The sequence below is a fragment of the Nomascus leucogenys genome, chromosome 5, assembly GCF_006542625.1.
Source record: "Nomascus leucogenys isolate Asia chromosome 5, Asia_NLE_v1, whole genome shotgun sequence".
Lineage (NCBI taxonomy): Eukaryota > Metazoa > Chordata > Mammalia > Primates > Hylobatidae > Nomascus > Nomascus leucogenys.
Genome location: NC_044385.1, coordinates 134,920,264 through 134,947,965, shown reverse-complemented (window position 1 = coordinate 134,947,965; position 27,702 = coordinate 134,920,264). Strand labels below are relative to the sequence as shown.

Below are 27,702 nucleotides of genomic sequence, written 5' to 3'. Positions count from 1 at the left end.
CTGGTGAAAGGTTCAATATATTATGGGCATGAATGAAAATAAACTGCTTATTGCCCTGCTTTTTTTCCAAAAGGAAAATGAATCAACAGAAGGAAATAAAATAACTGTTGGAATATTTTCTGTAAAGGAAAATAAAATTGACTTTATCATTTATGAGTAAGAATGTATATTTATTTATCTGATGTGGATGAATTATGTTTCAATCACTTCTCCTTATATTTTCAATTTCAGAGATGCTTTATATCAAAGACCTCAGACATTTGGAATATGGAAGTGGATGCTATTGATGTGCTGCCCAATGCCCTTTACCCATCCCCCGCTAACCTGGTATATTAGTCCATTTTCATGCTGCTGATAAGGACATACACAAGACTGAGAAGAAAAAGAGGTTTAATTGGACTTACAGTTTATTATGGTTGGAGAGGCCTCAGAATCATGGCAGGAGGCAAAAGCCACTTCTTAACATGGCAGTGGTGAGAGAAAATGAGGAAGATGCAAAAATGGAAACCCCTGATAAAACCATCAGATCTCCTGAGATTAATCACTACCATGAGAATAGTATGGGGAAACTGCTCCCATGATTCAAATTATCTCCAACTGGGTGCCTCCCACAACATGTGGGAGTTATGGGAGAACAATTCAAGATGAGATTTGGGTGGGGACACAGCCAAACCATATCATTCTGCCCCTAGCCCCTCCAAATCTCATGTCCTCACATTTCAAAACAAATCATGCCTTCCCAACAATCCCCCAAAGTCTTAATTCATTTCAGCATTAACCCAAAGGTCCACAGTCCAAAGTCTCATCTGAAACAAGGCAAGTCCCTTCTGCCTATTAGCCTGTGAAATCAAAAGCAAGCTAGTTACCTCCTAGATACAATGCTGGTACCAGGTATTGGGTAAATACAGCCATTCCAAATGAGAGAAACTGGCCAAAACAAAGGGGTTACAGAACCCATGCAAGTCTAAAATCCAGTGGGGCAGTCACATTTTAAAGCTCCAAAATGATCTCCTTTGACTCCAGTTCTCACATCCACATCACATTGATGCAAGAGGTAGGTTCCCATAGTCTTGGGCAGCTCCACCCCCTGTGGCTTTGCAGGGTATAACTCCCCTCCTGGCTGCTTTTATGGGCTGGCATTGAGTGCCTGCAACTTTTCCAGGTGTGTGGTGCGAGCTGTTGATGGATCTACCATTCTGGGGTCTGGAAGATGGTGGCCCTCTTCTCACAGCTCCACTAGGCAGTGCCCCAGTGGAGGCTCTGACCCCACATTTCCCTTCCACACTGCCCTAGCCGAGGTTCTCCATGAGGGCCCCACCCCTGCCACAGACTTTTGCCTGGGCATCCAGGCATTTCCATACATCTTCTCAAATATAGGTGGAGGTTCCCAAACTCCAATTTTTGACTTCTGTGTACCTGCAGGCTCAACATCATGTGGAAGCTGCCAAGGTTTGCGGCTTGCACTCCCTGAAACCATGAGCCCAGCTGGACCTTGGCCCATTTTAGCAATAGCTGGAGCAGCTGGGACGCAGGACACCAAGTCTCTAGGCTGCACACAGCATGGGGACCCTGGGCCTGGCCCATGAAACCATTGTTTTCTCCTATGCTTCTGGGTCTGTGAGGGGAGGGGCTACCATAAAGACCTATGACATGCCCTGGAGACATTTTCTCCATTGTCTTGGGTATTAACATTTGGCTGCTTGTTACTTATGCAAATTTCTGCAGTCGGCTTGAATTTCTCCTCAGAAAATGGGTTTTTCTTTTCTACGCATCATCAGGCTGCACACTTTCTGAACTTTTATGCTCTGTTTCCCTTTTAAAATGGAATGATTTTAACAGCACCCAAGTCACCTATTGAACGCTTTGCTGCTTAGAAATTTCTTCCACCAGATGGGCTAAATCACCTCTATCGAGTTCAAAGTTCCACAATTCTCTAGGGTAGGGGCAAAATGCCACCATTCTCTTTGCTAAAACATAGCAAGAGTCACCTTTGCTCCAGTTCCCAACAAGTTCTTCATCTCCATCTGAGACCACCTCAGCCTGGACCTTATTGTTCATATCACTATCAGCATTTTTGTCAAAGCCATTCAACAAGTCTCTAGGAAGTTCCAAACTTTCCCACATTTTCCTGTCTTCTTCTGAGCCCTCCAAACTGTTCAAACCTCTGCCTGTTATGCAGTTCCAAAGTTACTTCCACTTTTTCGGGTATGTTTTCAGCAACACCCCACTCTACTGATACCAGTTTACTGTATTAGTCGGTTTTCATGCTGCTGATAAAGACATATCTGAGACTGGGAAGGAAAAGAGGTTTAACTGGACATACAATTCCACATGGCTGGGGAGGCCTTAGAATCATGGCGGAAGGCAAAAGGCACTTCTTACATGGCAGCAGCAAGACAAAATGAGGAAGACGCAAAAATGCAAACCCCTGATAAAACCATCAGATCTTGTGAGACTTACTAGCACAAGAACAGTATGGGGGAAACCGCCCCCACGATTCAAATTATCTCCCACTGGGTCCCTCCCACAACACGTGGGAATTATGGGAATACAATTCAAGATGAGAATTGGGTGGGAACCCAGAGCCAAACCATATCACCTCGGTACTGGCTGGAAGAATTCACAGCTTTCCCCTCCTCTAGACAACTGCCCTGTCAGCCTCAGCCTCCCAGGGAGTGGAATATCCTAACCCCATCCCATAAGCCGTAGTCACTGAGAGACCTACACAAGGATACAAAAACATGTCCCCTTGACTCAAGCAGAGACACTCCATGCTGTGATTTGTACCCTAAAGCAAAGTGGATTGGAATAATAGACTCTGCCAAAGACTGCATAGCTTTTCTGCTCTTTTCTGTTCTATGCCCTGCTTCCTTCACTCCCTTATGGGTTTTCTCTGTTGAGCTGTCTCAATACATAGGAATGTGCACCTGACTCCTCATTCTCTGCTTCTAGGGGACACAATCTATATAAGAATACATATATATATATATATATATATGTGTATATATGTGTATATATATGTGTATATATATGTGTATATATATGTATGTATATGCATGTGTGTGTGTGCGCGCATATAAGCATATATATCCTCTTCCATTTTCTAATAACATTCATGTTTTACACCAGGGGGAAGAATATATTTTAATACATACAAATGTTATCAAAGATTGAACATACCAAATAATACCAGTTTTAATAAAAGAACAAAAATAGGCCGGGCGCGGCGGCTCACGCTTGTAATCCCAGCACTTTGGGAGGCCGAGGCGGGCGGATCACGAGGTCAGGAGATCGAGACCACGGTGAAACCCCGTCTCTACTAAAAAATACAAAAAAATTAGCCGGGCGTGATGGCGGGCGCCTGTAGTCCCAGCTACTCGGAGAGGCTGAGGCATGAGAATGGCGTGAACCCGGGAGGCGGAGCTTGCAGTGAGCCGAGATTGCGCCACTGCACTCCAGCCTGGGCGACAGAGCAAGACTCCATCTCAAAAAAAAAAAGAACAAAAATAAGATACATGCAAAAAAATAAAATTGGACTTATTTTATATTATATACAAAATTAATTCAAAATGAAGACCTAAAATTGTAAAACTCTTAGAAAAAAATACAGGGAAAAAATCTTTATGACATTTATGACATTGGACTTGGCAATGAATTCTAGATATGACACCAAAAGCACAGACATAAAAAGCAGAAATAGACAAATGAGACTACATCAAACTTAAAAACTTCTGTGCATAAAAGTACATAAGCATCACAGTGAAAAGGCAACTTACAGAATGGGAGAAAATATTTACCCATATATAACTAATAGGAGATTAATCTCTAGAACACATAAAGAACTCTTAGAACTCAGCAACAAAAACTCAAAATAATCTGATTACAAATGGGAAAGGACTTGAACAGATATTTTTCCAAAGATGATATACAAATTCCCAACAAGCATATAGAGATATGCTCAACATCATCGATCATCAGAGAAATGCAAGTCAAAACCACAACAAGTTATGACCTCATATCTGAGAGAATAGCTACTATCAAAGAAACAGAAAATACAAAGCATTGGTGAGGATGTAGAGAAATTGTAACACTTGATCACTGTTGGGATTGTAAAGTGGTGCAGCCACTGTGAAAAACAGCTTGGAGTATTCTCAAAAAATGAAAAATTAAACTATCACATGATCTGACAATGCTGCTTCTGGGTATACATCAAAATAATTGAAAGCAGGGTTTTGGAGAGATATTTGTATACCCACGTTCACAAGAGCTCCATTCAAAATTGCCAAGAAGTGAAAGCAGATGTCCAGAGATGAATGGATAAACAAAACATGGTATACATGTATAATGGAATATTATTCAGCCTACAGTGGAAGAGGTTCTTTGTACATGCCACAACATGGATAGATATTGAAGACACTTTTTAAGTGAAATAAACTGATCATTAAAAGATAAATACTGTAGGATTCCACTTATATGAGGCTTCTAAAGAGGTCAAACTCAGAAGCAGAAAGTAGAATGATGGTTGCCAGGGACTGAGGGAAAATGAGAGTTGACGTTGAATGGGTACAGAGCTTCAGAATGACAAAATGAAATGTTCAGGAAATCTGTTTCATAACAATGAGAATATACTTAACATTCCTGAACTGTACACTTAAAAATGGTTACAATGGTACATTTTATGTTATGTGTTTTTACCACTATAGGAACATGAAAGAAAGTGATAAGACACAAGCAGCTACATTATGGGGCTTTAAAAACATACATACATATCTGAAGCATTTCACAAATAATGTAAGCACAAACTTATTGTTTACCCTATTTTATAGAAGTGTTTGTTAGGAATTCTGAGAGGCTAAAAGATAGTTGTTCAGGAATTTGCATGCTTACATGCAGGTGCTGTAGACACACAGACACAGTCACACACACACACACATGCACACACACACACACATGCACACACACGCACACACACTTTGGTATTTGTGCTCCTAACAACTCCTCTAGCAGAAGTTTTCTTCTCAGAATCCATTGTTATAACACTCTTCCAAAGACTTTTTTTTTTTTACTGCATATACAATGGCAATGAAACAAAGGAACAATGTGGATTCTCAAAGACAAGAGTATAATCAATTTCAACCCACTCCCCCAGAGCCTAAAAAAAAAAAAAAAAAAAAAAAAAAAAGCCTCCTTAAGCACTGAAGTCTTTAAAATGTGTTGGATTTTACCATCTTTGTAATCAAGATGCAGGTCTATATCCCTCTTTATAGAGCAAAAAATAGTTGAAAGAAATTACATTTGTGCAAGATATAGATGCTATGCCCTAAAATATTTGAGGATTTAGGTCCACACGTAATCCTGCATTTAAACACTTCTCTGAAAGACAGAGAAATAAACTTAAATAATTTAAATTCTTCTCAAGAAAGTCAACAATATTTTTCACTTCGCTAGTTTACAGCTATCTCTTAATTCTTTAAATCATGTATCAAGAGGCCATTTCTTGTGTTTCCATCCAATTATTTGGGCATGTTTATCTAGTGAGAGAATGTAATAAGTATTTTCTCTTTACAATGGAAATAACACAAATACACATGACATAAAAATTACTGTATAATGTAAGGTATATTTACTTTTTGCACATCCATCTATGCTTTCCGACACTTAATATTTCCTTTACCATATTTCTTAAATAACAAGTGATTTGATTATGATAAAAAGCTTTCAGTGGATATAGATTTACAGTCATAATTCTTTCTAGGGTTCGTTTCAGGGTAATAATAAAACTGAAGGTTCTCCTCGTGATGTGATGTTTCTGCTTCATTATCCCAGTAGACCCAAATGTCCAGTCAAACCTATGGCTGACGGAGTGTACTATGCCCTGCAGGTTGTGCCACAGACAGCTCCAAAGTCATATCCAAGTGCTAAGGCCCCAGTGCAAAGAATGCTGCAGGGCACCCACCAGCCAGGTTCCCTGCAGAGACCAGCCAGCTACATCCAGACTCTGGAGAGCCTGCTGATTTGAAGCCCTGCCCTGGGAACCAACTGCATGGTGTCAAATCTTCACTCAACCATTTATTGCTTGTGTGACTTTGGACAGATTCCTTTTCCTCTCTGTGTCTCATGTCTACCTCACAGGGATGATCCAATGATAAAATGCATGTGAAGCATCAGCCAAGGGTCTGGCACATCCCGTCATAGCTATTGACTTATCAGATGACAATTTCTCTAAAAAATCTGGCCCATTTAAGATCAGAACTGCCTCCTATGGCTGTTTCCAGATGCCTTCGGATGAAGCGTCATATGCTGGACAGCAGAACCTGTCTTTTCCTAAATGCCCCTGTCATTCTAAACACCCTGCTTCCACTACTGCGTGTTTTCAAGATTTAAGAGCTCAAATTGTTGCTCTGTTTCTTCCAAGAGAGGATGATGCTTTGGAATTAAGACAGTCTCAGACAAGCTTGGATTCCTCGCCCAAACAGGCTATATCCCAAAAGAGAAGTTCTCTTTGGTTTTATACTCAATAAAATAAATTTAGATGCATTACCCCAAATATACATTTTTGAGCCCTCAAATGTTGAACAATCTTCTGCTCTGAATCCATATCTACATATTTCATCTTTAATCAACATCTTCAATTCCGGTTGGAAGAGACTCAGCTCACTGTTCCTGCCAGAAAGGTATTTAATAGACAAATTCTCTGGTGCTCAGACAGTCTCAGACAGGATTCCCTCCTCTAGAAACAGAAGCCCTTGCTGGCTGCATTCAGGCAGCTTCCTGGATGCCTTTAGTCTGAGTCTGAAGCAACATTGCAAAATGAACATTACACATTTTAGATACAAGACTAACGAGCATATACTTTATATTAATAATTTCTCTTAAATTCCTTTGTTTTTAATTTAAAAGTATGTATGTATGTATGTAACTTAAATTTCATGATTGCAAGTAAAATTGAAAAAAAATCATGATTTTCCTGTGTCTTGACAATAACTTTATTTAAAATATTATTTTGATATAAAATATTTGCTATATAATTTTTTGATACAAAACATTTTCAGGCCTGAGACAAAACTAAAGTTCACATTTAATATTACATTTTGGCTTTACAATGCCTGTTTTATTTTCCTTTTCACTGTAAATACATTTGGGAAAAATCAGATGCTAAAATCTCTATTGTCATTTTTAGGTTTTACATATATTTTGTAGTTTTTAATGATTTTCATTGCCCTTTTTATTAATTTCTAAGACACATTCAGATGAAAGAAATTCTGCAAGGTCAATTTAAAGATCAATGCGAGAACACAGAAACCAATTCACAGATAAATTTTTCTGTGTCCAACATAAGAACGCTTCTCATCACAAGTCTTAATTATTGCATTAAACACCCTTGGCTTTATTCTCTCACCACTTCACTCTACTAGGTAGACTTCAAAAACATGTTTGCTATTATACTAATTCAGAATAATGGTATGCAAATAATGGTACAGAAATGGTATAGAAATAGTCAATGGTTCTACCTTGCTTATTGAAGGTTAATACTAATTTGTATTCCAAATAAAGTCAGCTTTTTCCATATATCTTCCATCCTTATTCCTATTTTCCTGCTACTCCATTATACAGATTCTGCCATTTTCATTAACCGTCTAGAGTGGTCCATTATTTTTTCTGGGAGCATCCTTCCCCTAGAGAATCACCTCATATCTGTCCCTCCATGTGGTCCTGAGAGTTAGTAGAAACGTTGTCCAAGTCAGCTGCCCACAGGACTGGAAATCTGAAGTGGGCTGGGCCCACCATAATGGCTCTGATACTGACAACCAATGACTGATTCCAGTGTAGGGCATGGCCCTAGTGGGGCAATTCAGGATCTTTCCTTTGAGTTTGATAAATGGACACTGGAATATTCTTTTAATGCCCTCTCTGTTGTTTTAATATCAGCCCATGAGGATATAGCCATTTGCTGTCAAGGTCAATCTCTTCTGAGACAGAAAAAGGGAGAGAAACAGATGCAGAGAGAGAGAGAGAAAGAGAGAGAATTAGAGTGGAAAATATCAGTCAAATCCCCTGACCCCTGATCCAGCAATACATGAAGCCATTGGCATTCAGATTTTATGAGTATAGGGGCCATTTTCCAAATATAAAAGCCAATACATTCCCCTTTATATTTAAACCATTATGAGTTGATTTCCGTCAGTGGCAACCAAGTGACTCATGTAATATAAAAATCCATAATGATCGATTTCTTCGTGCCAAAGGACATATGTCTTTGGCATAACTAGTTCTGTCCTCTTTTGAATGTATAGCTTGTTTCCACAAGTAGAACAAGAGTTTATATTTTGTATTATATAGAATATTTATTATATATTATTTATTTTTAAATAATACATTTTCTAATAGCAGAAAGCTTCACATTTTGTGTTCAGTATGTGCTGTGCTTACAATGAGAACAACAATTCCCTTCAGTCACTCGATTCTTCATAAACAAAAAATCATTGAATGTCCTCTCTGCACTTGGCTGTGAACTAAGACATAAAAATGTAGAAGATAAAATCCCTGGTCATGAAGACATAACCATTGGGTTGAGTGTGCACACATGTAAGAAAGAGTTGAGAGGCAATGAAAATCAGTATTCATTGCTTCTCCTCCTGGGATATGGAGACACCACTGACCATGCCCAGGGAATGTTAAAGCCAGAGAAGGACCAGAGAGCGTATTCCTGGAGCATGAAAGTTAAGTTTAACCGTCTTTGTCCCATTATGGCCCATTGAGCCCAATTCTTGCACTGTACTCCTTTTAATATCTGAATGTGCCTGAAAAGTTGATGTAAAGCTGTTGGCTCACCACATAATTATGCTCTTATGATGAAAGGGAGACTTTAATTAGTATTCTTCCTTTTCCTCTGCCCTATAGACCATAAACTTCATGAATACAGGGGCCATCTCTATTTTGGTTACAGTTGCATTTACAGAGTGTATCAAGGGTCCTGTCATGTTAAAGGCACTCATTCATTCATTCATCTGCTAATGTATTCAATCATTCAAATCTATTATTCAGAATTTGCTATATGCAAACCTTTGTATTTAGACATTTGATGGTTACAAGTTTAATCAGTTACTTTGCATTGATATTGTTCACCAAGTAGGATAAAGAAGATAGTTACTGAAATATACCTATATCTAAAGAAGAGGAATGGATAAAGTGCTAAGTTAACTCAGATATAGAGAGAATTTAGTACTTAGAGATTCTGTGCCTTTTGATCTGAAATTTAATCACAGCTAAAAATTTTAAATTCAAAGATGAGAAAAAATTTCTCAATGTTAAGTTGAGAAAAAAATGGAAGAAAGGCAGAAGTTATAGGATAATTTCAAACACTTATCAGTTTGGCAGAAGCGAAGATACATAAGGGTGAAAAGTTGAAAATAAAGCTAAAACAAGAATTGGAATCTCCACATTTCTGAGAGAATAAAAAGAGTTTCATCATTTTTAGTTCTGCCACAGGGAACCATTAAATATTTGCAAACAGCATTACAAAAAAATAGTGGAGTCCATCAAAAATCTGGAGGCTTCTAGAGCAGCTGATAGAGAGACACGGTGGGGAGTATCTTCCTGAAGCATATGCACTAATTCTGGGTGAAAGTTAGGAGAGTCTGAGTTAGAATAAAAAACATGCAATGCCAGGGTAAATGATAGGGATTATGAAGAGGAAGAGCCTTTGAGAGATGGTGAATTGCCCTACTGGGTGACAAGGGAGAAAGTGGAGTCAGAAGGTAGAGAAAGAAAGGTCTCTGAACTTTCAAACTGCAGTGACAAGAATAAAGGCAAAACCATCAATAACAAGAGAAAATGCCATGGATTTAGAAGAGGAGCAAATATATGCATGCATATGACTGTGATACTAATGTATCAATTATCAATTCATATGTATCAGAATACATATATATACAGTGTTCGCTGACAATGCTTCAAGTAGGAAATGTCTATCAAGCAACTGGAATATTTTACAGATATTAGCTGCATACAATTTCTTTAAACTAGCTGTAAGTTTATACACACAAGCAGAAGTCCTATTATATATTTTAAAGCTCTAAAAATGAGAAAATATTGCAATATGTGATTTTCAAAGGGATGCATTTAATTATTTCTAAATAAAGTCAAAATTACCAATATTGTCTCTTTTTGACAGATTATATTAGTCACAGAATACTTTCATAGCACAATGGCCTAAATATACCTATATCTAAAGGAGAGGACTAGATATAGTGCTCAGTTCACTCAGATGGAAGGAAAATTTAGTGCTTGGAGAAGGTCAAGTTAGATTTCATGCCTTTTGATTTGAAAGTTGATAAAGGCTAAAATTTTGAAATCAAAGATGAATGCTTAATGCCAATTTACAAATTCTACAGAATGACATAAATTGCTTAATCATGAGTTGAAGAGAGACATGAGGAATTATCTTAATGTATAACAGATTTTTTTCCATAACTTTGATTACTATCCTTTAATACAACAATTTCATAGCTGATTTTGAATCAAGAGTCAACTAAAATATTTTTCCAAATATATTAATAAAATGGGGTTATGTGGTTCATCTGTGTGCCTCTAAAATCTTTGGTCATGTGTTAAAAATTAATTGAATAACACAGAAAGAAAAGCATGCTAAAAACTACATCATGGATGATATAATCCAGATATATTAAGAAAATTTTAAAAAGGGAAAAAAAGAAAACCAAACTAACAAACAAAAACAGCCCTCCTTTTTCTTACTTTCCTTTCGTGGGAGCTACCACTTTCTCCTTATGCAGACATTTGATCACAAACTAAGGAACCAGGGAAAATGTAGTGTCTCAGGGGACAGGGGCAACCTACAGTCAGCCTGAACTTTGGGCAGAGCTGAGGCAGGGCTGGGAGTAAGTGCATGACCTTGTAAGCACTTCTAAGAGGGTTTCCCGCCTGGCTCTTGAGTCCCCACCTTCTCGCGCCCTGGGGCAGGGCTACTTATGCTCTGTTTAGTCTAAGCTGGGAAACTTGGAGGTACTGATTCCACTTCCTCTGTGGATCAAGCATCAACTCTTTGGCATAGGGAAAGGAGGAGGATGTACAAGGTAGATGTGGAGGATAAAACAGGTGGGATGGGCAGTGTTGGGCAGTAATACTACCTGAGGCCATATGCATTCCTTTCAGACACTCATAGCCTCCTCCTGATCTATCACCCTCCATGCAATTCCAGCCAACATTGATCCATCATCTTCTGCAACTCAGTGTGTTTCCTCAGCAAAGTCACAGCTGGTAAGGGGAAAACCACTGGCGATCTTTTCCCCAGAATCCTTGTAGGTGAATGAGACCATATTCCTTATTTTGTGGGAGGTGGAATGAGGTTGGTGGAAGGAGATCGGGGCACAGAGTAGGCAAGTTTGAGTTCTCTGAATGTTAGGAATCACATTAAGAGCCTTTTTAAAGCTACAGGAGACAGTGTACATACCAAACTTACAAGGTGTGGGGGTCATTTTTAACACCGCAAACTATCGTAGACACTGGGGAATCAAGAAAAGAACTGCTGAAACATGACTTCATTAAAGAACATTTATGACCGTCTTTTATGTGTACTGATTACTATTGATGACTCAATCTCTTTTACCAAATACTATTGTTAAGTAGCATGAAAATGTGTCAGATCTTATCAATGTAAGTTTGGTTTTAACTCCAAACCAGCTTTATTGTATGATCAGTCTTGGCCTGACGGCCCAGACCTAGCTTAGATCTGGTCCAAAGTAAGCCCTCATCATGAGTGAGGAAGACTCAGGAGACCTGTCATGGCCACTGCCTCTTCTCTTGTCCCTACCCCTGATGTCTCTGCTACTGTTTCCTGGGGTTACAGGGATAAGGCACAGAACTGCTAGAAACCAGCCCAAAACAACACTCTGGAACATCTAAATTTTCAGAAAACCAGTAAAGAATGCTTCTGGTATTATCCTACTTATACTCTTGGAATAAAATTGCCACTATTAACTTCATTAAACATTATTAACCAAACATCCTAAAAATATTTTCAGACTATACTCCAGACTATATTTTTAAACCAGTGTCTTCTGGCCTGTTCATGGGTGTGAGGGTTGAACACAGATTTGTCTTTCTATGGCCTTCATTGACACTACCGAAAACCAATTATTTAAATATACTTTTGAAATGTCATTTATGCTTGAATCAATGATGAAGATAAGGGTAATGTAAGGTAAGAAAATGAGAAAAAAAAAGATGTTAAATGCTATGCATTTTAGAGACTGTTAATTAAAATTTGGAGCTTGAGTTCACTAAGAATTTCTTCTTTACAAAGCAGTTTGAGATGTAAACAGACTATGGGTCTTCCATTAAAAAACACCATTGCTACTAACTATTTAAAGAGCAAAGCTTTCTCATTGTGTTAACAGAGTTAAATAGGACTAAGGTTTATTATTTCAGCTCATGGGTTGCAGTCATTTAAACAGATGCTAGATAGATGATAGATACATAGATAGATAGATAGACAGACAGACAGACAGACAGACAGATAGATGGTAGAATAAATGCTCCAACCGTTTTAGACCAGGTATCTGGAAAGGGAGTGGAGTGGTGGGAGTGCAAGAACCCTGGAAATCAGAAACTGGAAGACATCAAAAGTGACACTGTGGGAGCATCCCTGGGCTGACACTGCAAGACCACACAGCCATGGAAACCAGAAGCCTATTATGTAAGCAGAATGAGCTCAGGAATTTCTCCCAGTCTCAGAGCTGAGGATCCGAAACTCAAGAGCCAGGTAAAGAAAGAGGAACCCCAGGCTGGACCTAGGAAACTGGGCCCAGGACATAATGGACGCAGTGGAAGGAGAAAGCCCAGAAATATTCTGTGTTGAACTTGCCCAGTTGAGATTTTTTGAAAGTAGAATGGTTTATCTAATATTTCCCATCCCATGGCTTAATAATTAAATCACAGTGGTTTGAGTACAGCATTTTTATGATTTCTGCTAGTGAAATCCTCCATGGCAGGCCAGGCATTTCAGTGTGTCAAGATAAAGGAAAATCCCAGTCCTAAGTAGTTTTTACCTGAGGCAAATAAAACCACGCGCCCATGCAAAACAAACAAACTTGTCTTTGAATATTTATAAAGGCTCTACTCATAATAGTCCCAAACTGGAAACAAATAAATGCCCACAAACTAGTGAATGGGGTGCACACACTGTGATATATCCATAAGAGAGAATCCTACTCAACAATAAAAAGGAATAAACCTGTGATACCCATCAACATGGGTGATTGCCAGATGCATCATGCTAAGGAATGAAAGCCAGTCTCTTTAAACAACACACTTGCCATACCCAGCAATTGCACTCTTGAACATTTACTAAAGGAAATGAAAACTCATGTCCACACAACAACCAGTACAGGATTCTTCATAGTAACTTTACTTGTAATAGACAAAAGCTACAATCAACCAGAATGTCTTTCAATAGGTGAATAGTTCAACAAGCCATGGTGCATCCACCGAACACTACTCAGTAATTAAAAGGAAGAAGCATTGGTAGACAACAACTTGGCTGGATCTCAAGGGCATGATGTTGAATTTTAAAAGCCAATCTCAGAAGATCACATATTGTACAACTTCATTTACATGACATTCTGGAAAAGGCAAAGCTATAAAAACAGAAATCAGATCTGTGATTGGCAGAGGCTAGTGATTATGGAAGGAGATTGAATATAAAGGACACAATGGAACTCTTTGGAATGAGAAAAATATTCTATACGTTCAATGTGGGTCACTTACTTGGTGGTTTTCATTTGTCAAAATTTTTTTTAACTACACACCTAAAAATAAGTTATGTATGTAAATTATACCTCCATAAACCTGACTTAACAAAATGGACCAAAACAATAATGGAATAGTTACATTTAGAACCAGACTTTCAGAAAGTTAAAAGGCGAAGTGTTGAAATAAATCTACAAAATACTGAGGGGATTCAGTTATGTGCTGTCACAATGAACATTTTTAATAAGACAAAATTTGGGGGGTATGATTAGTAAATAAAACTAATTATTTTTTAAATGATGGAAAAGAAGTCTTGTGAACAGATGCCAGCCTCTGTCACTTGCTATAAATCAGAGGAGTCAGATAAAAGAAACACCCAAAGGCCGGGCGTGGTGGCTCACACCTGTAATCCCAGCACTTTGGGAGGCCTGGGCGGGCAGATCACCTGAGGTCAGGAGTTTGAGACCAGCCTGGCCAACATGGTGAAACCCTGTCTCTACTAAAAATACAAAAATTAGCTGGGCGTGGTGGTGCATGCCTGTAATCCCAGCTACTCGGGAGGCTGAGGCATGAAAATCGCTTGAACCAAGGTCACGCCACTCCACTCCAGTCTGGGTGACAGAGCGAGACTTCATCTCCAAAAACAAACAAGCAAAAAACACCCAAAGTTACCAAGGTGTCTGATTAAAGTGGGGAAGAGCATAGTAACTCCATTCCTGCCCTAGTCTCTCAATCTGTATGGTGCATCACACATTTCCAAGAGCTTTCACATGTTGTCACTAGACTGCAGACTGGGGTTCAGTCAAAAAATACGTCCTTTCACATCCACAGTCTCATGCCACGGGCAGTGCCTGTGCCTGCACTGTATCCTGCAGTGGCTCAGTAAGAGCTGACTGCATAGTTGGGTGACCGCATAATGGATAAAGGAAAGAATAAAGGTAGGGAGAAGTTATTAATAAATTGATTGACTTTCACAGCTACCTAAGAAATGAATTGGTATGCTATCATTGGCCTCCTTTTTCAAATAAGGAAATCAAGTACCAAGCCCTAGAAGAGTTAAGTGATGATAAAAATTGCAAAGTAGCTAAGAGACCCTAGGATTGGCCCTGTGGTCCCATAAGTAGCAGTGGAGTCTCCCCTAATGATCATGGAGGGATGTGCTGCCTCCCTGTCCAACCTACATGACTGCCTTTGTTATCACAGCTCACACTGGCCAAGTATGCCAGGCCATGATTTACTGAATTTCACTTCAACTGATTTTGTGGGTACATCACAGGTGATGTGCTTTAGGTATCACTGTGAGATGAAAGGGAAATTAAGACTTGTTTAGGATTCCCTAAGAATGGAAAAGGTGAAGCAAAATGTTGCCCTGCATAAATTCAGCTCATGAGTGCTGTGTGGAAGGGGTTCAATCTCAACTCGGTTCTCCAAAGATAAACCTAATAAGTAAAGCTGTTCAGAGTAGAGAATAATGAACTAGACATGTAGGAAATAATTTAACCTTTGAATGGCATTTTCCCCCCAATAATACTTTGCAGCAATGACTTTAATGTAGTTAAAATAGGAGGCAGCAGGAGGAATGTCTTTCATTAACCTTATATTTGTTGCTGGCCCACTTCAACGACTCTCTTCCTCTTTTTCTGCTAATAACTTGAATGGAGAACGGCCAATTGATTTCCACAAAACCATTCGCTAATTTGTGCCTGTCTTTCCTGTCACGTCTCATTTCCAGATAATCAATAACTCAAGTCTCTTTCACCTTTCCTTATTCAGAAGACTCTGAAGCTATTTGCCTTTAGTTATCCTTCTCTCAACCCCTTTCTATTAGCAAAAGACTGTGTTAAGCTGAACTAACCAAAAAGGTAGAGTAGTTAGAATGCATCATTGATTCACACAAGGTTGTCTCCAATTTCCATTTGCATTCTTATCTTGTTTTAAAGTATTGAGCAGCGTCCAATAAGCTTTTGCAACCACAAATATATGTGGAGATGACATATTGACTGAAATTTCAACAGTGACCTCTTGAGCATTTTCTGAATGCACAAGTCAATTTAAAACTCCAGTTTAAGAATTATTTAAACGGACTCCACAGTATGAAGCTTTCTCCTTAGAAGGCAAAGCATCATTGAACTGTGGTTTGGAACAGGTTTTCATAGTACTGCCAAGAAGGCTCATTTTGACAGAACAGTCACTCTTAAACCATGATGTTGTGTGTTCTATTCTAGCATTAATTTATGAAAATTAGTGAAAAACAAAGTTTCCTTTATGTCAAACCTCAACCAAACCTGTCTTGTTGTTCTTATGGTTGTTGTTACCATTATTCTAGTTTCTCAAATCATTGTAGGATGCCAAAGGTTTTAAAAACAAAACCCAGACCCAACGCGTGGCCTTTGATGATTTTTTGTTCACTCTCTGTAAATATAGGACAAATTGTTGAGGGCTTTGGACCACAGGCAGAGGGTGAATGTGAAAGGATAGGTGGGTTTCACTTTCCAAAGATGAGGAAGAAGATGCACATATCAACACATGAGACCTACTTTTGCTACAGTAAATTTAAAACTGCTCATGCGTTTCCTCTCAAAAAAAAAAAAAGCATTTTGGAGTGGCACAATCTCCTCCACCAACTGCCCTGTGTATTTTTCCTTTTAGTAGCCAAAGCTTATATGTGTTCTATACTCTTCATTCCCTTCCAATTGCAGCTCAAGTCATTGCAAGAACTCCGCCCTCCTCTCCCCGGGCCCTGCTCTGTGTCCACATCACTAATGGCCTCCACATCGATTACTCCAGAGGATGCTGCTCCAGCCTGCACTGTGATCTTCTCACTTCATGCCAGGCTGCTTAGCAGACCCTGCCTCTTGAAATAGTGTTACCTGAGCTGTTGATTGAAGACATCTTAACTCCTTTGCGAACCACCTATCCTTTATCTGCCCTTCTAAAATTTCTGACCTGAGCCATCTGTTTCCTTGTCACCTATTTCCACTCTTCCTGTGGCTTAAATGAAACCAGTATGCTAACAACTCCCATGCCTATTTCAAATAGACGTCTCTCACCTGAGCTGCTGGTGTGTGTCTATGGCTACATACTGGACAGCTCTTCTTGGATATCATGGGACTCGGCATGCCCAAGCCTGTCCTTCCCATCTGAAGCTTAGTAACACCACACACATAGCTGTTCACATACAAACCTAAGTGCCTTGAATACTCCGTTTATTGTATACTCCACAATGCCTAAGTTGTCCCAAGGCCTTAAGGTCCTGGTACTGAAGTCTTTTTCAAATTCCTCCAGTTTTCTCCATGCTCAGGCCAATCACCAACACAAACTCTTCACTCATGTGGGTCATCCTAAGAGCCACCTACCTGGCCTCCCAGACTGCACCACTGCTCCCTCCCATTTCTTCTCTATAGTCGATCTTTCTAACACAAATCTTTACTTTGCACTTTTAGGAATTCCTAAGAATTCCATCTTAGTGGATTCCAGTTGCTTTCAGAAAAAGTCCTTAGAAAATTCTAAACCTGACCTATGGCTCCTATGTCATTGAGGGTCAAGACATTCAGGTTGAGGAAGGAAGAGCATAGATTCAGTCTGGACAGTGCAGGTTTGAAGTGCTGATAGGATACAGGGTCTGCTTGGGTTTGAATAGTGCCAATCAGGAGATCCCAATGAAGGGCACAGCCTGATAGATTTTCCTGGAGCCCAGCCACAAAGATGTTGGAGATGAAATAATTACCCTACATAGGATATGTATGTTTTTAAAAGAGCAAAGCAACACACAGAATTTTTCACCAATCAGACAATAAATTCTGATAATTCCACCTTATAAATACCTCTCTAGTCCAACCGTGCCTCTCCATCCCCGCCCCACCCTCCTGGTTTAAGCTGTCACCTGGCTATTTCAAGGCTTCTCCCGTTTTCAGTCTCTCCTTTAATCCACACTCTACGGTACCATCGGAGTGACAGATCTAAAATGCAAAGCTGATCACATCTCTCACTCTTGAAAATCATTCAAGGAACTCCCTCCCTTGCATAATGAGTAACACAGAAACACATCAGACTTGTCCAACTACGGCACATTGTTCTTCTTTCTCCATCTCTTTGCTTTGAACGCAGCACGCGGTCACAACACGGTGCTTTGTGCAGGCCTTCTTCCCTCCCTGGGTTCCTCACCCACTGATCTTCAGTAAATGCCTCCTCGTCCTGAAATGCCTTCTGCCCACTCTGAGGAGCTTGCCCCGGCTCCGCGCACACCTTCCTCAGGGCACAACTGGGTGCCTTTCTCTGTCTTGTCTCATAATACTGACTTACAGATAGAAATTGAAAATTCATTATTCATTTTCAATTTTTCCTCTAGACTGTGAATTTCTTGTAGAAAAAAATTCTATTTATACATCTAGACTGAGTGCATAGCAGAATGTCTGGCGTGAGTGAATGATTAAAAAACTTAAAACATGGGTGTAGGTGGGAAAAGTGAGAGGGACAGAAACAAGTCAGTGTTACAAGGACAATTATTTTTAGAAAAGCAAGCAGCGGAGGTTAAGAAGTTAGAGATGGTCACTGAGTGAAAATGTGCAAATAATTTGAGATAAATTGGAACCAAAAAAAGAGTTTGATGTTTCATTACAGTAACAGTGTGGGAGATAAAATGCTATATTTGAGTGGAAAGGTATTTGAGGAGCATGAAGCAATGAATTTTTTAAAAAGTTTGGAAGTAAAGGTAAGTGGAGCCCGGGGATATTAGCTTGAGTAAGTAACTCCGAAATAAAAAGTAGTATTGACCTATTAGTTTGGGAAGAATTAACAAAAAGTGAAACAAAAAACGTAACTTTTGACAGCCTAGATTTTCTGGCTTAACGATGTGGAACATGCTCATTCCTGCCTCAGGGTCTTTGAACTTGCTGTTCCCTCTGTGTGGCACACTGTTCCCACAGGTCTTCAAGTTGCTGACTCACTCACTCCTTTCAGTAACTTAGAGACCACTTCTTGAGAGTGATTTTCCCTTAACAACCTATTGAAAATGACCCCTCAAGTCCATTCTGCTTCCGGGTCACTTAGTACTTCATTAAACACCTTGATTTTTCTCACATTAGTTGATGCCATCAAAAGTTCTTATAACATCTCTTTACTTACCTACTCTGTCTCACACACTGGTATGGTGATTTCAAGAGCGTAGGAACGTTAGCTTGCTTGTTCATCTTTGTATCTTTAGTTTTAATTATTTATTTATCTATTTATTTTTGAGACAGAGTCTCACTGTGCTGCCTAGGCTCGAGTGCAATGTTGTGATCTCAGCTCACTGCCACCTTTACCTCCTGGGTTCAAGCAATTCTCCTGCCTCAGCCTCCCAAGTGGCTAGGATTACAGGCATGTGCCATAGCCCCCAGCTAATTTTTGTATTTTTGGTAGAGATGGAGTTTTGCCATGTTGGTCAGGCTGGTCTCAAACTCCTGGCCTCAAGTGATCTGCCTGCCTCGGCCTCCCAAAGTGCTGGGATTACAAGCGTGAACCCCTGTGCCCGGCCATCTTTGTATCTTTAGCCCTTAGATTAGTCCTTGAAAAGGACCAGAAGTTAAATACTATTTCTTGAAGTCATGAATAAATAAATACATGAATTAAAGACTGAATAAATGAATAAAATAAAAGGAAACTAAAATTGACTTAGTCTATCCAGATCTATAAGTTAAGTTACTGTGGCATGTTTATGTCTCTAATGTGATACTGAGTCTGGGCCAACCATTGAAAGCATAAGGAATCCTCTCCCATTCACCAAACCACCTAAAAGGTAGGGTATCCAAGTAGAACAACAGATGCTGAGTAAGGATGTTAGTGTGAAACCCTCCAGATATAATGGCAAGCCTTAAATAATGCAACGTCAACACGCAGCAAAACACAAAGATATATCGTTAGGTCATCAGCACGCAAGCAGCCCATGATGTTCTTGGAAGTCTGTATAAAAGTCAAATGTATAAAGGCTGAACAAGAGACATATACTATAAGTTTATGATTTTATATATCATATATGTGTGTATATATGCATACATACATAGAGAGGGAGGCATAGAATAGATCTGGATATGGACACAGATATGGATATCTGAGGTTAAAGATTTCCCTTAGCAGCATATTTAATGATTTCTATCTTTCTCTTAATTGCATTATGTTTATACATCCTAGACCTCATACTAGTAGAGGACATCATTTATTTGAACACTATTTATAAAACAGTGTGTGTAAGAGTAATATAAGATTCCTATAATTAGAGATACAGTGTCATAAAGATTAGTCTCAGTTTGGAGTCATCACGCTATGTATTGAAACTAATTTATTTAGTAGAATATAGGTACTATAAATCTCTAGATCTTATTATAATACATTTTTAAACACTGGGTTCATTTGTAAAAAAAAAAAAAAAACAAAAACAACAACAACAACAAAAAAAAACAACTTGAGGCTGGGCACGGTGGCTCACGCCTGTAATCCCAGCACTTTGGGAGGCTGAGGCAAGCAGATCAAGGGGTCAAGAGATCGAGACCATCCTGGCCAACATTGTGAAACCCTGTCTCTACTAAAAATACAAAAATTAGCTGGGTGTGGTGGTATGCACTTGTAGTCCCAGCTACTCGGGAGGCTGAGGCAGGAGAATTGCTTGAACCTGGGAGGTGGAGGTTGCAGTGAGCTGAGATTGTGCCACTGCATTCCAGCCTGGTGAGAGAACAAGACACACACACACACACACACAAATTGGGAAATATTTTTTCATTTAAGACTAGTTGAAATTATTTTAATATTGAAGAGAAAAGTAAATATTTGAGAATAAGAATGTCATGAACACTAATCAGGAGAGATTTACCTTGTCATATCTCAAAAGTTATCAAGAGCTAAGATAATGAATACAGTATAACCTTAAACTAAATCAATGGATCAGTGTAACAAAACATAGACCAGAAATGGATGCAAATATATTTAGAAATTTAGAATATGATAAAGGCAAATTTCAATTCAGTAGGTATTGTGCATGCAGAAATGAAAGGCAGAAAGAAGTAACTCTTGTTCACACATACACCTTAATTCCACATGAATTAAAATTTAAAATACAAAAATAAAAGTTTAGATTAAGATGTAGAAAACTAATTTAGCTTTAGAATAAATAGGCTACCCAAAGCAATAAATGAAACCAAAATCCATAAAACAGACACATATTTTTCTACACAATTAGTAAAAAATTAGACACCATCAAACACCCAAAACAAAGGCAAAAGTCAAAAACAGGAAAACTGGCTGCGCACAGTGGCTCACGCCTGTAATCCCAGCACTTTGGGAGGCTGAGGTGGGTGGATCCCCTGAGGTCAGAAGTTCGAGACCAGCCTGACCAACATGGTGAAAACCCATCTCTACTAAAAATAAAAAATTAGCCAGGTGTGTTGGCACGTGCCTGTAGTCTCAGCTACTTGGGAGGCTGAGGCAGGAGAATCGCTTGAACCAGGGAGGCGGAGGTTGCAGTGAGCCAGGATCACGCCACTGCACTCTAGCCTAGATGACAGAGTGAGACTCCCTCAAAAAAAAAAAAAAAATAGGAAAACCGTCTTCGCCACATTCATATCAAGAGAAACATTAATATTTCCTTACATAAAAGTTTACATGAAATTGATCAGTAAAAGGATTAAAAACCCAATGTAAATAATGAAAACAGACATGAAGAAATTGGACTAGTTAAAAATGGGGGAACACCCTTAACTACTTATTACACAAAATGGACAGCCTCACAGGAAACCATATTTCGACGATGGAGTTGACATCCTTTTGTGAGGAAGGCACGTTTCCGGGTTGACTGAGGTGCAGGGATGCATGTTGTTTGCTTGCTGGTTGTGGTAATCTGAAGTGCTACTCCTCACTGGAAAGAAATCTAGCAGTTTCTACAAAACCTTAAACTACACATACCATTTGATTCAGTGTTACTGCTCTTGTGAATCAATATTCCTATGAGGCAAAATACTTAAACAAAATGTCTTAATGCCTGTCAAAAAAGAAGAGTTTAATAAATAAATGGTTTAATAAATGCTATAGACTATTACAATACTTAGCTATCAAGAAACAATGCCTAGATATATAATTTTCCAGAAAAGATGTCCATGTTGTTAAGGGACAGAAGGGAGGGCTGCCTAAGGGGACATCTGGGCTAAAGGTTCATATGTGGGAAAATATAGATGATGTTTAAAGCCATGAGAATGGATGAGGTTGTCAAAAGAAAGTGTTAGGGCCATGCCCGAAGCAGAAGAGAAAGCCAGCAACTGGGGTGGAGGAAAAGCTGCTAGTGAATTAGGAGAAATCCCCCAAGAGCTGCAGAAGAAGAGGTGGTAATCACATCAGAAGTTAAGGAACATGAGGCAGGTCTAGTGTCCATTGGGTTTTGCCACATAAAGGTGGTTTAAGTAAAGTGGATTCCATTGAGTGGGAAAGGAAAGCAGTGGGATGCAGTCATGGAAGAGGAGACAAGGAGATGAGGGTCGGAGGCCACGGGCATGGGCAATCATTTCAAGGTATGACCTGCAAACAAGGAAATGAGGTGGTGGCCCGAAGGAAGAGAGAACGGGGGGGACGTTTGCTTGATTGGAAGATGGATGGATTGGCCACATATTCACTCTGATGGAAGTTGATGCAGGAGAGAAAGGGGAGAGCTGAAGGGAAATGCAAGCTTTGAGGAGGCAGAAGGAGCCAGAATTGCAAGCACACTGGCCTTGGACACATAAGAGGAAATTCAGGACTGCAGGTGAGAAGTGGGCAAAGAGGAATACATGTGCAGACACTTTGCAGATTTAATGGTGGGAGGGTAGGTTTGTAACTCCTCAGCCTGGGAGATTGGAGTTAGAGGAAGGGGTCTCTAGGCATGAGCAGTCATGCCTACCATAGAAACATGACGAGGGTACAGAAGAGTATTGCCTGCCTGGGCGAGATGTTTGATCATGATGTTAAACGAAATCAGTCAGGTTTTGCTCTGATGTCCTCCTTCAAGGGTCATCCAGCTCCACTGGGACAAGGACAGACATGCTGGAAAGGGGGGTTCCACCTTGGGTAGGTATTCGTCACTCGAGTGGAACAGAGGGAGGTGAGGGCAAGGAGTGAAGTGGCTTCAGCAATGGACTGTGGGCGCTGGACCAGGCAGAGAGCAGGATATGGGAGAGTGAGGACATGGAGGGAGCAGCTTCTGGGTGTGTTAGTGCATTGCAGAACCACTTCAGTGAAAGTTCTTGAATGAGTGAACAGCGTGTGCAATAGCTAGAAAAGTCAGGAAAGCATTTTGCTGGAGGTGGTGTTCATGAGCATGAGTGGCTTGAGGAAAAAAATGGGTTTTAACCTTGGTATCATAAAACATGTTTAATATGTGTGATCATGAATACTGAGTGTCAACTTGGTTGGACTGAAGGATGCAAAGTATGGTTCCTGGGTGTGTCTGTGAGGGTGATGTCAAAGGAGATGAACATTTGAGTCAGTGGACTGGGAGAGGCAGACCCACCCTCAATCTGGGTGGACACCATCTGTCAGCTGCCAGTGCAGCTAGGATAAAAGCAGGCAGAGGAACATGAAGAACCAGGCTGGCTGAGTCTTCCAGCCTACATCTTTCTCTCATGCTGGTTACTTCCTGCCCTTGAACATCAGACTCCAAGTTCTTCTGCTTTTGGACTCTTGGACCTTTGACCATAGACTAAAGGCTGCACTGTCAGCTTTCCTACTTTTGATGTTTTGGGACTCTGACTGGCTTCCTTGCTCCTCAGCTTGCAGATGGCCTATTGTGGGACCTCACCTTGTGATTGTGTGAGTTAATTCTCCTTAATAAACTCCGCTTTATATATACATCTATCTTATTAGTTCTGTCCCTCAAGAAAGCCCTGACTAATACAACATATAAAGTAACAGATTTTCTGATACAATTCATTCTTAGGTGTTGTAAATGAATCCGCAGCTCTGGAGAATATTTATTTTAAATAACTTTACCCTTCCTCCTGCTGCAAACAATGCTGCCCCAAACCCGTATGCTTAGAGAAGAGCTGAACCAGGAGAGAAATAGGCCAGGTGTAGTTATTGCAACGCTTCACCCCTAGAGGCACGTGAAGGGAACTGCACAGGTAGACCTCAAGCCTCCGCTTCAGTTCATTAAAACAAAAGTAGTTTCAAGTCTCACATGGCCTTAAAGTTCTGTGAATGCATTACTCCCTCGAGTTCCATTTCTCATTCCTGCTTGCTCCTCAGCTGGGGCCTGGTCATGTTCACGTGTTACCTCTCAAGAGGCATGGGGCTCTGAGACTGGCTCTCACTGCAGATCTGTCTAAAGCTACTTCTCAGCTACCAAGATACATGAAATGGCCGCACTTTTTGCTGTGGTGTTCCTACACTTTCCTGCTACATCCTGCTTCCACAGTAAATTTTTATACTCTAGTTTTTAACCCTTCTCTAAAATAAGGTAAAAAATTTTTACAAAGTAACAGATAATATCATAAACTGGAGATAACAATTGTTAGATTAAGTTTCGACCTTGAAGTGTATAACTTTTTCACCTTAGATGATGAGTGTTTTCCCAGGTGACTAAAAGTTCCTGTCGAGCATTAGTTATTGGTCACCCAACATCCCACCTGAAGGCTTCCTGTGATTCACTAGGAGCACATGGGATGCTAATGTTGTGCATTTCAGAAGATCCTGCTCCTGCCCTGGAATTCATTCACTTCCTGCACTGCTGCCTGGCTTGAAAGTGAACATGCTATGGTGATAAATCTGGCTCAGAATGAAAGACAGATATGTGGTAGAAATGCAGGACAGGCAAAGAAGGAATGGAGTGTGACAAAGGCCAATGAACCTCGCCAGCAGATCAGCCCAATATGGGAGACAACAATTTGGGAAAAGCTTACGCATCAGGAACAACCACTAAACCATGAATTATGATCCTTATTAATAAACCCTTAGGATACCATGAAGGCATTCACTTTTTTTTTTTTTGAGACGGGGTTTCGCTCTTTTCGCCCAGGCTGGAGTGCAATGGCGCGATCTCAGCGCACCACAACCTCCGCCTCCTGGGTTCAAGCAATTCTCCTGCCTCAACCTCCCGAGTAGCTGGGATTACAGGCTCCTACCACCACACCCAGCAAAATTTTGCATTTTTAGTAGAAACAGGGTTTCACTACGTTGCCCAGGCTGGTCTCAAACTCCTGACCTCAGGTGATCCATCTGCTTTGGCCTCCCAATGTTCTGGGATTACAAGCGTGAGACATCGCGCCCGGCCTTCTTCTATATTTTGTTCATCCTTCCAAGATATAGCTCAAGATGCATTCTTTTCATAAAACACCCTTCACTAGCACAGAATGCAGTATAATTTCTGAACTCCTTAACACATCGCACCATTTCTCCAGTAAAGTTAGCATTTCATAATATTCATGCTTCCTTTCCATTTTATAGACTGTCACACTCAAAGCTTAGAAAGCAGTCAGATCTTTAGTAAGTAGTTGCTAATTACTTTCAGAAATGCATCAGGAATGTTTAAATTCATTAATTTTAGATTTCATCTTTTATACTAGCATGCTAAAATAAATATCTCACAGGCTCCCATTGACATCATCAATTTTCTGAAATGTCTATAATTTTCCAAAATTCTACAATCAAAAAATTCAACTAAAACAGAACAAAAGGCAGGAAAGGGCAGACTCGTATTGTGTTTGGTGACCAACTGCTCCCTGAATCTCTCACGTCCATGTCACTGTCCCTTTGTGCTTCCGCCCGTGCTCCATGGCTGCCCTCCACCAGGTGTGTGCAATGTGTCTAATGAGCATCCAGGTTCCTTGTAGGAAAGATGCAGAGTTTTTCCTCTGCAGAGGCACAGAAAGGAAAATAATGACATTCTGCTAGTGCAGTAAAACATGAGAGGCAATACAAAAACCAGTCAGAGTACTGCCCTATGTCTATTTCTCCAAGAAAATAACCCCAAGATTTAACAGATTAAAACAGAAGACTATTCTCAAAATTCTTAAACATGCTGCATGCCTCTAATTCTTATTAGTTAAAGAGCTGATCTGCAAACTTACGAGATGACCAGTGAATACTTTTGGGAATTAAAATTGTTCCGCAACATGAAAGCATGACATTCTTGGCAATGCTTAAGAGTAAGGCATTTTTATTTCCATTAATCATAGTTTTAATTCCTGTATACATTCTCTACCAAAAATAAGAGAAAGGTAAATATTTTCACTGTCTCAATCATCATTATTTTTTCAGTCTCCTTTAGTGCAAAGCTCAAGATTCATTCAACACATGTGTTCCCTTAATATGCTGCTTCAACTTAACATTGTGATGTCCTTTGGCTGCAAAACCTTAAGCCTAAAAGAAAACCATTTTCTACAAATGTCATCTGTCACTTTAAGATCATGATATATATGTACGGAAGTTTTCAGAAGTGCTGCAGGGGACAAAAATGTATATCCAGCAAGCCATTTTTGGATAAATATGTCTTCCTCTTCATTATTACCATCCAGAGTTGGTTTAGATGAAAGTATTCTCTAGCTCAGAAAATTCTGCCAAAATTTCAGACACTAACGAAACCCTTGATAAGCCCATCAGAGTAGCTGGTGACAAACTAAATTTCACCATATGAACATCAGTGGAGAGCATTTGGTACAGAGTCCCTGGAGTCCCTAAGCACCGCAAGGTGAATGATACAAGGACAAAAGTTTACAGTCAAGGAAAACCCTAAAGATCACACTTAAAAAAGCATTGAATAGAGGCTTAAGCAGTAAAACTTGAGACTAAAATACTAGCTAAATGACCTCAGCCATATATTAATAAACTTAGTTTTTATGTACTTTATTAACATGTGCCAATGAGCAAACATATGCTTTTGTAATTTCTTTCCATGTGTTTCTGGTTTTTTTTTTTCTGTGTCTATGAATCATTTTTTTTGAAAAGCTAAAGTTTTAAAGATCTCTGTGCTGTTAGCATTTGGATCACACTGGAATTATTTCACAATCTGAAATCAAAAGGAAATATATCCAGCCTATAAAATATTCTTCTAAGTCACCAGTCTATGCCACTCATCTGAATGTGGTATACCAGGAGACCTGCCTTAGTTTTGGCATCTGCACAAAATAATACTTCAACAAGACAAATAACCACATGAGCAAAACATCAAGCTTACTTACAGCACTTGATAAAATGATAGTGAGACATCTTTCCATCTCAGGCAGGAATCTTTCTACGGGTTCCAGCATTCTCTTCTGTCACAACTGTCGTTCCCAGGAAATGCATTACTTAAAGCCCTTGCTCAGGTAACAGTTTACCTCAGGATGCACTATTGCATGGAGGCTCTGTTCCATGATCCTGCAAAAAGCTTCAAACTCATTCTCATTCGGCAGCTGGAGTTAAGATAAGCCTCTCCCCGGTGGGTCTTGAGGCACCACTGCTGCACGTGCTATTGTAACACCCTTGATTGACACAGCCCCGAGTACCACAATCCCGGGAATAGTCAGCTCTAATTGGTGTTCACATGCAGCCACATTCTGCTGCACGGAGGTGTGCTGCAGTGCGGCTCTCCCGGTCCTGCCTGTTAATGGCTTTTCAATAGCTTTCAAATGGCAGCAAACTAAGCTGATGAGTGGGCTGGAGAGAAGCCACGGATAGAGGGATCCTAAATCTTCTTCGTGCACATTGTCCATCAGCCACATATGACCAGATTCTTAGCTGGTAGTAAAGCAGATTATTTTTAGTTGCCACCAGTTGCTGTGTGTGAATAGGAAATTGATAGCAGGAGCTTAAAATAGCCACCTCTTAGAATCAGAGATCTTTGATCTGTCCCTAGTAATGAAAAAATTGCATTATATTTCAGAACACATCTTTCTGCTTTTCTGTGCAGAATGTAAAACTTAAATTATCCACAAAAAGCTTTTGGTTTGCATAGCTTTAAAATTT

General features: G+C 39.8%; 1 protein-coding gene across 1 annotated transcript in view; it reads right to left on the bottom strand.

Annotated features, from left to right (window-relative positions):
- MYO16 (myosin XVI) overlaps positions 1-27,200 on the bottom strand; it is a 575,469-nt gene extending 548,269 nt beyond the window's left edge. Inside the window, exon 1 of the mRNA XM_030813681.1 lies at positions 26,937-27,200. Coding sequence (XP_030669541.1) covers positions 26,937-26,964 — 28 coding nt within the window. The 5' untranslated portion in view covers positions 26,965-27,200. The remainder of the gene's footprint in view (positions 1-26,936) is intronic.
- Positions 27,201-27,702: the final 502 nt, after the last annotated feature.